At 37.7% G+C, this 11,935-nt stretch overlaps 1 protein-coding gene and 1 pseudogene across 2 annotated transcripts in view; both read left to right on the top strand.

Moving 5' to 3' along the window:
• LOC107663642 (neutral cholesterol ester hydrolase 1-like) overlaps nt 1-2,055 on the top strand; it is a 3,077-nt gene extending 1,022 nt beyond the window's left edge. Inside the window, exons 2-5 of one of the 2 annotated variants that reach the window (XM_016453882.1) lie at nt 199-385; nt 513-582; nt 679-850; nt 1,628-2,055. In XM_016453882.1, coding sequence (XP_016309368.1) covers nt 199-385; nt 513-582; nt 679-850; nt 1,628-1,828 — 630 coding nt within the window. In that variant the 3' untranslated portion in view covers nt 1,829-2,055. Of the gene's footprint in view, nt 1-198; nt 431-512; nt 583-678; nt 851-1,627 lie in introns of both variants that reach the window. The other variant, XM_016453881.1, reaches the window with a different exon arrangement.
• A 4,332-nt stretch (nt 2,056-6,387) lies between these two features.
• On the top strand, nt 6,388-10,262 carry LOC107663601 (neutral cholesterol ester hydrolase 1-like; annotated as a pseudogene).
• Nucleotides 10,263-11,935: the final 1,673 nt, after the last annotated feature.

Here is an 11,935-nt window from a genome sequence, read left to right as displayed (position 1 = left end):
AAATCTAATAAATCTAATAGCTCTTTAATACAAATGAAAAATGTGGAATTTGAGCTTGTAACGCATAAAAAAAAAAAAAAAAGGAAACAAAAGGAATTCCACAAAGGAATTTTCTTAAAGAGATTTTCTGACTCTTAGAGAGTGTTTAACAATCCCCCTCTCTGATCCGCTCTAACTCGTAGTCTTTTTTTTCCATAGAGCTTTTTAGCTCACGGTCTTGGACTGAGTCGACCTTTTGATATTGTAAAGTATGCTGCATCATGGGATGAAATAAAGGGCCCACAGTCCAGCCCAGCAATCAGGGTCACAGAAACATCCTTTGGAGGAGTGCAGGCACAAGTGTTTGAGTCCACAGCAGCAGACCAAGAGCCACATTTGAAAAGAGGTGTGGTCTATTTCCATGGAGGTGGATGTACACTCGGCAGTGGAAGTAAATGAAAATGCTTTTTTAAAAATATATTTTATTAGTAATTTATTAGTAATAGTAACTTTTGTTCCTTTTTTCTTTAAAGAGATGCAAACATATTACCTTCAGTGCTGGTCTATGGCTGAAGAGTTGGATGGAGTTGTAATATCAATTGAGTAAGCAATTTTCGACTGTATATTTTTATTTCTACATCCTTAAGGGCCTTAATTACATTAATTACCAGCTGTCATTTGTATAATTTGTATGTTCAGGTACACGCTGGCCCCAGAGGCACATTTCCCAGATCAGTATAACGAAGCCGTTCAGGCATCAAAACACATCCTGACAGCCGAGGTGTTGAGTCTGTACTCCTTTGACCCGAAAAGAGTGGCTGTGTCAGGTGACAGCGCTGGTGCCAATCTAGCTGCTGCTGTGGCCCAACAGGTGTGAGAAATTACTGCAAATGAATTTCACCATCCTGCATTATATTTGCTGAATGATATCCAATACTTGTTTCGGCCTTATTTTGAAGTACTGATTCCAAAAATAGTGCCTGTTTTGCTCTAGCACATCGCACTTTCTTACACAATATGATTTGTTTCATAGCATTTTTGGTTTCAACAACAATTTGTAAGGTGAAGATCCCAAAATCACCAGAAAAACTGGCACAAAGATGGGATACCTAACTTTTTGTTCAATTTTCAGCAGATTTTCACATGTATGAATGATTCTAAAGACGTTTTATGGTTAATTCTGATTTAAAGGTAAGAATTATGGCCAGTGACTAGAAAATGCAAAGACGACTGTGTAGAAGTGTTTTACTTCATCCAAACAGTGACAGAAAATTGCAGATTTTGTGAAAAAAATTAAATAAAATTATAAGCTTGTGTTTATGTAAATTTATTCAACATTAAATAGAGTATTTGAACAAATTTTTTTTGGTTGTCTGTTAAATTATACATTAAATAAAATCATACATTTGAAGTTAGTTTTACTTTTTTGAATTTTTGACTTTTTTGTTATTTTCGTAAGTGCATTAAAGCTTAATTTTTGTTTTGTGAAAAAACTGTATGTGATGATATTTTAACTCATCATCATCAAATTAGGTAATATTAGGACTTTTTTCTTGCAAATCAGCAGATTTTTTTCAAGGTGTAGGCTGTGTTTTCATTACTAAGGAAAAATAACACAAAATCAATTTTTTTGTCTCTCTCCTCACAGATGGCTTTGGACAGTAGTGATCCTATTAAATTTAAAGTTCAGGCCCTTCTCTACCCCGCACTTCAGGCCTTGGACTTCAACACTCCCTCGTATCAGCAGAACGGCCACATTCCCATCCTGCACCGTCCGCTCATGGCTCGCTTTTCTGTAGGGTTTCGAAGTTTTAGGAACTACACCCGCTGGCTGAAGGAGAACCTCTAGCAGAGCCAGGGTTTTTTTGTTTTGTTTTTTTGGTTTTGTTAAATATATTTTGATTTCAAAACATTTACTAATGGTTTTTAGACTTGAAATGCTATGCAACATGTCAGTGCAATAGATTATGAATGGGGAGAAAAGCACATTGATCAGGCCCAAAGCTACTGAAACTAATTATTTTATGCTGTTAATTAAGTAATACTGATGATTATAAAAATCTGCAGAGAGTGAAAAAAGGCAATTTATATTTAAAAAAAAAATGTAAAAAGAAAGGAAAAAATATATGTATTAAATAAATAAATTATTAAATAATTTATTAAGTATAAAAAATTTACATTTAGAATGTAATCTTTCTATAAATATGTGTCAAAGCATTAAGTAATGCTGATGATTATAAATTAATATATATAGATAGTATTTATAAAAGTATTAAAAATGACCAGTTAGATTGTCTTTTTTTCATTAATCTACAAATACGAATATATAAATAACAAGTGTGTCAAAGCAGGCCCATACAAAAAAAAGTAAAACAGGACACTAATTGCAATAGTTTTCATTTCTCTTGTTTCTCAAATGTTCTGTGAGCAGATGGGAAGACAAGACAGTTCATGTCTCTCACACTCGAAACATGCAGCAGTGTACATTTTTTATGTATGCACACACACAAGCATGCAATTGTGCTCTCTGCCCTAGATTTGTGCAGCTGCATCTAGGCGTGACTTCTGCACAGATGTGCACCACCATGCCTCAAGAATGGACTCCTTTCTTACTGAGTGATACATTCTGAATGCATGCATTAATTTCCTTGGGAAAAAAATTATTTGCACTGGTATCTCTGATTTTCAGGGTAGAATCTGTGGAACAGCATCTGTGAAATGGTTAAATATAAACGTAAAATAAACGAATTGCAATAATCATACATTTCATTCAACATACAAGTGTGTATTTGAAACAATTTGTGTAAAACTCAAGGTTTACCATAAAAAAAAAAAAGTACTTCGTCCACAAAACGATTTTCTCTTTGCAAGTTCCAGATCCTCAGGCCATACTGTACTTTGTTTGGGACTGTTACATTTCATAATTTCACACTTCCATCAGATTCCATTGTGTCATCAACATGCGGTGTAAATCGATGTTATATGTAATATTTGTTGTTATATTATATATGAATATGTATGATATTTCAAAATCAGGAATCATGAAAGCGAAGAGACAAATCAGAAGTATTGCCTACTTATTGTAACGGAGCCGACGAGACGTGCGGATCCATTTGCAAAGCTTTAATAGAAGACAGAGACGTGGTCATAAAACAGGCATGGGTCAGACAATGGCAAACAGGTATATAGAGGGCAAAACAAAAGAGTATCCAAAGGAAGGCGTGAGTCAGTCGACTGTGAATGTAATCCTGAGGGCGAGGCAAATGGGGAATCCACAAGACGAGCTAGAGTCCAGGCGAGGTGCAAACACAGTCCGAAACAGCAAGGCAAAGGGTAATTCCAAAACAGGCTATAAACTTCAGGGCAGGCAGAGATCAGACAAAACGAGATAACAGGCAAGGATCAAGACACGGGTAAACAGACTAAGAACAAGGCAGTACTAGATTAAGGAATTTAGAATGGCTCCGTAAAGTAGCTATCACACGATGAGCGATAAGCGCTAAAACAATACTCGGCGACTAGAGCAGGATCAGAGTGAGTGTTATATAGTGTAAGTTATTGGATGCAGGTGAGTGCGTATCAGTGCAGTGGAGCATGGGAGATGTAGTCCATAGTGATGTGTGACAGTCTATGTGGAGTGAGTGTCAATATGGTGAGAGAGCGACCTCTTGTGTTCATTGGATGAAAGTCCATGGACTGGATTCGTGACATAGCCCCCCCCCCCAAGGAGCGGCTTCCAGATGCTCCTAACTCATAATCCAGGAGGGTGGTGGAGTGGAGGCGGAACGGGGAGGGACGGAGGGCCAGGTCCACGTGGAAGTGGAGAGACCGGGGACTGAGGCAGTGTAGGCAGAGCAGAGAACCAGGGTGAAACCGGCAGAGCAGGTGGAGCTGAGGACCACCACAGCTGAGCAGACGGGTCCGAAGATCCCCACGGCGGAGCAGAAGACCACCAGAGCAGGACAGGAGACCTCCAGGCCGAAGCAGACGGAGCAGAAGACCACCACGGAGGAGGAGAAGACCACCAGGCCGGCACGGAGTAGCAGACGGAACAGGCGGAGCAGAAAACCACCACAGCGGAGCGGACAGAGCATAAACCCCTTGTAAAGACTGGGACCTAGGGAAAACTGAGACACAAGAAACAGAGAGAGCATATACTGTCTCAAGGACCGAGGCAGGGGACACAAGAAGTTCCTCAATATTTTCTCTGGTGACAACTGAGTGGGCAGATAGTTCAAAACCAGGCTTACTGACTGAAACTAGACAATCAGACAGTTCATAAACGAACTCCCAAACTAGGACTGGCAAGACAGACAATTCAGACACATTTGGGGGAACAGAACAAGCAGATAGTTCATGAATTGTCTCTATGGCAGTGACAGGGTTAACGGGACAAACATGGAATGCATTTATGGTTTCTGGGCTCAAAACTGGACTAATGGGGCAACTAACAGGTTCCTTGTTTTGAACTGGACAGACAGATGGTTCAACAGACTCACTGGGGAAAATGGGACAGACAAACAATTCAAAAACAGATTCATAGGTTGATCTAAGACAAACTGCCAGTTCATGATCAGACTGACTGACAGAAACTGACAAGACAGAGAGTTCAAAATCAGCATCTAGATGGACAGACAGATTACAATCAGCCTCCATGGCTGATTGAGCAGACGGGACAGAAGCCCACCACGACGGAGCAGACGGGACAGAAGCCCACCAGGGCAGAGCAGACGGGACAGAAGCCCACCAGGGCAGAGCCGAAGACCACCAGGGCCAGACAGCAGACCACCACGGAGGAGCAGATGGAAAAATCATAAACGGCCTCCTTGGCCGTGGCTGGGCAGGCAGAGAGTTCGTAAATGGATACCACTGACACCTCTGGAGGTTCTGCAGCGGTTGCCGCCACCTCTGGAGGTTATACAGCAGTAACTTCAGGAAACAGGGAGAAGTTAGTAATGGTCTCTTCGACCGCAACACGACAGGCTGAGAGTGCATCGCTGGGCGCCACCACCACGCAAGGAGCTGAAGCGAGCGTCTCCACCTCGGGAGGTTCTGTGGTGGTGTGTGCAGCCCAAACACACCATAGAGCGATCCCCATCAAGGGAAGCGCTTCAGTCAGGGCAATCAGTTCAGGGACAGGAGGGCTAGAGTGAGTGGGTTTGGGGATACCAGCTGCGTATGCAGACACCAGCGGTGCATCCCTCACACTGGATACCAGACTGGGATACCGAAGGACTGACCTTGAAGATCTGGGTGCAACAGACAGGATGTGACGAGACTCTGGACGATCAGTTGAGACGTGACTGGACTCATAATGAGCAGCTGTGACTTGACTTGACTCAGGATGAAGATCAACCGTGACTTGACTTGACTCAGTATGAAGATCAACTGTGACTTGACTGGACTCGGGAAGATCAGCTGTGACTTGACTGGACTCGGGAAGATCAGCTGTGACTTGACTTGACTCATGAAGATCGACCGTGACTTGACTGGACACAGGAAGATCGACTGTGACTTGACTGGACTCATGAAGATGAACTGTGACTTGACTGGACTCAGGGAGATCAGCTGCGACTTCATCACAGGATGAGCGATAAGCGCTAAAACAATACTCTGCGACTAAAGCAGGATCAGAGTGAGTGTTATATAGTGTGAGTTATTGGATGCAGGTGAGTGCGCAATCAGTGCAGTGGAGCATGGGAGATGTAGTCCATAGTGATGTGTGACAGTCTATGTGGAGTGAGTGTCAATATGGTGAGAGAGCGACCTCTTGTGTTCATTGGATGAAAGTCCATGGACTGGATTCGTGACACTTATTCTTTTTTTAAGTGTAAAATAGCGTGACTGAAATTTATAATGAAAAGGATAAATACTGTATATTTATTCCCCCCCCCCAACCAAGCGCTAACATATTCATTCATAGTTGATCGTGCACACTGATATCTGACGTAAATTCAATGTGACGGTATGTATGTACAACGGAGTATGAATATAATTTCAAAATAGAAGTCTCTGTCTCTATGCTGAATCCAGCAGAGGAAAGTAGTTAACATTTAATTACCGTGTCGTTTATTTAAAAAAAAAAATAAGTAAAAAAATTAATATAGTCAATTTAAATTTGAAGTTTTGTGTTATTTAACAACAACAGACATAAGATGTAACACAAAGACATAAAATCATTTACTATTAGTTATGTGCACTTATAGGAGTAACTGATCTAAAAAAAAATGGGAGGCAATAAAAGTAAAGCAATTAACAAATAAAATCACTAATCAAAACTGCAGTCAAAGGAAAACAATCACTTCAGGTGGACGAGGACTTTTAACATAAAATAACTCCTGTGATTTCATAATTTCTACTATGTGAAATGAGGTGAAGTGTCATGCATACTGACGTTTTGTGCTGCAGTTCATTTTAATGCTCCTTTAATATAATTAATAATGCGGTCCATTTTGATCGGGACGGTTTTACTGTCAGTAGCAACCGCTTATTATATTTATCTGCCTCTGCCCAGCACTATATCAGAGCCATGGAAACTCATGTATGTGGATGCATTGATCCGTGGCATGATGAAGTTGGTAAGATTTTGCATTCAAATATTTATTTATAAATGCTTTTAAATTAATATATAAACTTGCACCGAAGTGTCACGACTTATGGATTTATTAAAGAGATCTGCTGACAGAAACACGACTTTTTTTTGTTTAGAGTTTTGTAGCTCATGACCTTGGACTGACTTCCCCATTCGGTTTGGTAAAATACTGTTCGGCTTGGGCGGATGTAAAAAGGATCGAGTCCAGCACAACCGTCAAGAGTCACAGAGGCGTGTTTTGGGGGAGTGGAAGCACGAGTGTTTGAGTCAGCTGCTGCAGGGCAGGAGCACAGCTTGAAAAGAGGACTTGTCTATTTCCATGGAGGAGGATGGACAGTCGGCAGTACAAGTAGATGAGAGTTAATTGTTTTATATATTAAATTGCATATGATTTCATGCAAATGAAGGATTTCGTTGCATGCATTAGAAGTTGTAGACAGAGGGAGAGAGAGATTTGCTCAGCAGTCTCGAGGCGCCCTCATGTGGTTGAGCAAGGAAACACTTTTGAGATATTATTTGAACTTGTCTTCACGACAGTTTTTAGTGATATTAACCTCTTGAATTGCTCTCTGTTTTTAAAGAGATTGAACCACATTACCTTCAGTGCATGACTATGGCTGAAGAGCTGGGGGCAGTCGTAATATCTGTAGAGTAAGCAATTTTCTGGATCTTGCATATGGTCTTTGTATCATTATAGGAGTTATTTACCAGACTTCATTTGTCAACATATTCTGTTACACCAAATACACAAAATAATGATCTTTAAAACAGCATCATATGACCCCTTTAATTGATTGTTCAGGTACAGGCTGGCACCGGATGCACGTTTTCCAGATCAGTATAATGATGTTTTTCAGGCCTCGAAACGTATTCTGACAGCCGAGGTGTTGGGTCGGTACTTCATAGACCCGAAAAGAGTGGCTGTGTCAGGTGACAGTGCAGGAGGAAACCTGGCCGCCGCTGTGGCGCAACAGGTGTGAGAAATCCAAGCATCAAATTGTCATAATTACAAATATATGTTTCCCATTAAGGCAAGATATCACGGGTGGATAGCGTAAAGACTGTAACTAATAGATGTCACCATACTTCCCAAATGATTAATAAAAGTATATTAAGATAGTTGTTTTGTATTTCAAGTTCTTTTTGTAAATGTTATGCTTAAATATGCAAATGATGCATTATCTAATTAAATATACTCTAATTTGCATACATCTCCAAAACGGAAATCTGAACATTGGATAAAGCCAGGTTCAGAACTGTTTAATTTTGTTGACATTTCAGAGTTGTTGTTGTTGTTTTTTAAAGGGATTTTGGATTTCTCTTTGAATATGGTGAATAATATATATGAACAAACCCCTCTGTAAAAACCTTCACAATAAAAAAAGGAATAAAACTGGTGTAAGTGCTACTGAAATGGAGATTTCAGGCTCAGCTCAGGAGAAAAAAAAAACATTTTGAGAAAAAAAGCCTTTTATGTATTGCAATTGAAATCTATAGACGCAAATGGATAAAGTATAATAAAATAAACACTAAAATGTGTACTTTTTATGTTTTCTTTCGACTAGTCTGAAAGAAGACACATTATGGAAGCAAAATAGTACAAAATCTTAAAATGTCCATACTGTCAGTACATTTCATAATTTTACAATTCCATCAAATTATATTGTCATCATTATGAACATTATGAGTGGGGAAATTATTGTGAAAAGTTTTTTTTTTTTAAAGAATAGGTTTAATAAACTTTTTAAATTTTAAAACATAATTATTGTTTTATATATGTTTATTATAATTATAATTACATATTTATATATATATGACAAAAAAAGGAACCAAATATCAACAAATACAAAATTATATGTTTTGTTTACTAGTGTGCCTTAGTACGTTATTAAAGGTATTCCTCATTAAAGATAATCACATTTGTTTGTTTCTCTTCTCACAGATGGCTTTGGGCAGTAGCACTCATATTAAATTCAAAGTTCAGGCCCTGGTCTACCCTGTGCTTCAGGCTCTGGACTTCAACACCCCCTCGTACCAGCAGAACGGCCACATTCCCATCCTATACAGATCATTCGTGGCCCGCTTTTAGCTGGAGTACCTAAACGGTGAGCAGAAACTTGTTCCTGCTTTGCTGGCAAACAACCACATGGCTCTGTGCAAGCATGCTGTAACTGAATTTTCTGTATTTATTATAAATGTTTAGTTAATGTCAAAATGATTTATGCAGCGCAACTGGATTTTATAAACAGGTATAACATTAACTCTTAGAGGACCTACAATAATGTACAGTATTTGAAAAATAATGTGTTTTTTGAACATTAAAGCATGTCAACATATTCTGTTACACCAAATACACAAAATAATGATCTTTAAAACAGCATCATATGACCCCTTTAATTGATTGTTCAGGTACAGGCTGGCACCGGATGCACGTTTTCCAGATCAGTATAATGATGTTTTTCAGGCCTCGAAACGTATTCTGACAGCCGAGGTGTTGGGTCGGTACTTCATAGACCCGAAAAGAGTGGCTGTGTCAGGTGACAGTGCACTGGCCGCCGTGGCCGCCGCTGTGGCGCAACAGGTGTGAGAAATCCAAGCATCAAATTGTCATAATTACATTCCCATTAATCCCATTAAGGCAAGATATCATGGGTGGATAGCGTAAAGACTGTAACTAATAGATGTCACCATACTTCCCAAATGATTAATAAAAGTATATTAAGATAGTTGTTTTGTATTTCAAGTTCTTTTTGTAAATGTTATGCTTAAATATGCAAATGATGCATTATCTAATTAAATATACTCTAATTTGCATACATCTCCAAAACGGAAATCTGAACATTGGATAAAGCCAGGTTCAGAACTGTTTAATTTTGTTGACATTTCAGAGTTGTTGTTGTTTTTTAAAGGGATTTTGGATTTCTCTTTGAATATGGTGAATAATATATATGAACAAACCCCTCTGTAAAAACCTTCACAATAAAAAAAGGAATAAAACTGGTGTAAGTGCTACTGAAATAGAGATTTCAGGCTCAGCTCAGGAGAAAAAAAAAACATTTTGAGAAAAAAAGCCTTTTATGTATTGCAATTGAAATCTATAGACGCAAATGGATAAAGTATAATAAAATAAACACTAAAATGTGTACTTTTTATGTTTTCTTTCGACTAGTCTGAAAGAAGACACATTATGGAAGCAAAATAGTACAAAATCTTAAAATGTCCATACTGTCAGTACATTTCATAATTTTACAATTCCATCAAATTATATTGTCATCATTATGAACATGAATGGGGAAATTATTGTGAAAAGTTTTTTTTTTTTTAAAGAATAGGTTTAATAAACTTTTTAAATTTTAAAACATAATTATTGTTTTATATATGTTTATTATAATTATAATTACATATTTATATATATATGACAAAAAAAGGAACCAAATATCAACAAATACAAAATTATATGTTTTGTTTACTAGTGTGCCTTAGTACGTTATTAAAGGTATTCCTCATTAAAGATAATCACATTTGTTTGTTTCTCTTCTCACAGATGGCTTTGGGCAGTAGCACTCATATTAAATTCAAAGTTCAGGCCCTGGTCTACCCTGTGCTTCAGGCTCTGGACTTCAACACCCCCTCGTACCAGCAGAACGGCCACATTCCCATCCTATACAGATCATTCGTGGCCCGCTTTTAGCTGGAGTACCTAAACGGTGAGCAGAAACTTGTTCCTGCTTTGCTGGCAAACAACCACATGGCTCTGTGCAAGCATGCTGTAACTGAATTTTCTGTATTTATTATAAATGTTTAGTTAATGTCAAAATGATTTATGCAGCGCAACTGGATTTTATAAACAGGTATAACATTAACTCTAAAGTTTATTGTAGTTTATTTGCATAAACACTTAAAATGCACAATAGAAATATTTACCATTGGTTTGATAGCTTTCTTAAATTAACAGACCTTCTTAAATTAAACACTGAAACTGCTTGATTTACATATGCACAAATACTGAAATTAAATGTACGGGGTTACAATATACAAAGATGAGTCAAATTAGTGAAATAAAACGTAGTATATTTACTTTTGCAAAAAAATAAAAAATAAATTATTGTATATTATAGAAAGATTTTTGGAAAAAAAATCACGGTAATGAGTCAAATAAAAAAGCAGTATATTTACTTTCTGGACTTCAACACCCCCTCGTACCAGCAGAACGGCCACATTCCCATCCTATACAGATCATTCGTGGCCCGCTTTTAGCTGGAGTACCTAAACGGTGAGCAGAAACTTGTTCCTGCTTTGCTGGCAAACAACCACATGGCTCTGTGCAAGCATGCTGTAACTGAATTTTCTGTATTTATTATAAATGTTTAGTTAATGTCAAAATGATTTATGCAGCGCAACTGGATTTTATAAACAGGTATAACATTAACTCTAAAGTTTATTGTAGTTTATTTGCATAAACACTTAAAATGCACAATAGAAATATTTACCATTGGTTTGATAGCTTTCTTAAATTAACAGACCTTCTTAAATTAAACACTGAAACTGCTTGATTTACATATGCACAAATACTGAAATTAAATGTACGGGGTTACAATATACAAAGATGAGTCAAATTAGTGAAATAAAACGTAGTATATTTACTTTTGCAAAAAAATAAAAAATAAATTATTGTATATTATAGAAAGATTTTTGGAAAAAAAATCACGGTAATGAGTCAAAAAAAAAAGCATTATATTTACTTTTCCAAAAAAAAAAAAAGAAGAAAAGAAAAGAATAAGAAAATTACTAATAGGATGGATGTGGGAAATTAATAATATATATCATTTTTGGCCTGACAGAGCTTTCAGGGACAGATATAATATTAGATGGAGAGCACATGTTAAATAAAATCTTTTCTCAAAGCATATCATCATGTTTAGATATAACTTGTGACTGTTAAAATACAACACTACTGGGAAAATGTTCTAACTCCTGTCTGGGAATTGCGACTTCTTTGGCAGTTTCTTTGCTGCTGGCAGCGCAGGGAATTTCCTAAAAAGCTAGCGGTGTGGTGGTTAAATGAAACACGAGCTGGAAGGGAGTATTTGAGGGAAGCTATCTGTCACTGTTAGCGCATGGGAAACGCCGGGGGGAGCAGATAAGCACGGCGGAATGCGGTTCTCACTGTTTTTCCCACCTGTGAGACTATTATTGCACCTTTGGCTTTTTTCTCTAATTGGGAGTGTGGGGACAATAATCAGTTTCTGGTGATGTTTTACAGACACTACTATTATTCTCAGGGAAAAACTTTTTAAACAGACGATCTTTGTAATACACCCACATTTATGTCCTCTTTTCTTTTCTCTTATTGTTTTGTAACCA

Source organism: Sinocyclocheilus anshuiensis, unplaced genomic scaffold (genome assembly GCF_001515605.1).
Source record: "Sinocyclocheilus anshuiensis isolate Anshui unplaced genomic scaffold, SAMN03320099.WGS_v1.1 scaffold928, whole genome shotgun sequence".
In the NCBI taxonomy this organism is placed as follows: Eukaryota; Metazoa; Chordata; class Actinopteri; order Cypriniformes; family Cyprinidae; genus Sinocyclocheilus; species Sinocyclocheilus anshuiensis.
The sequence above is the reverse complement of the archived record's forward strand: the minus strand, read 5'-3'. Positions and strand labels throughout refer to the sequence as shown.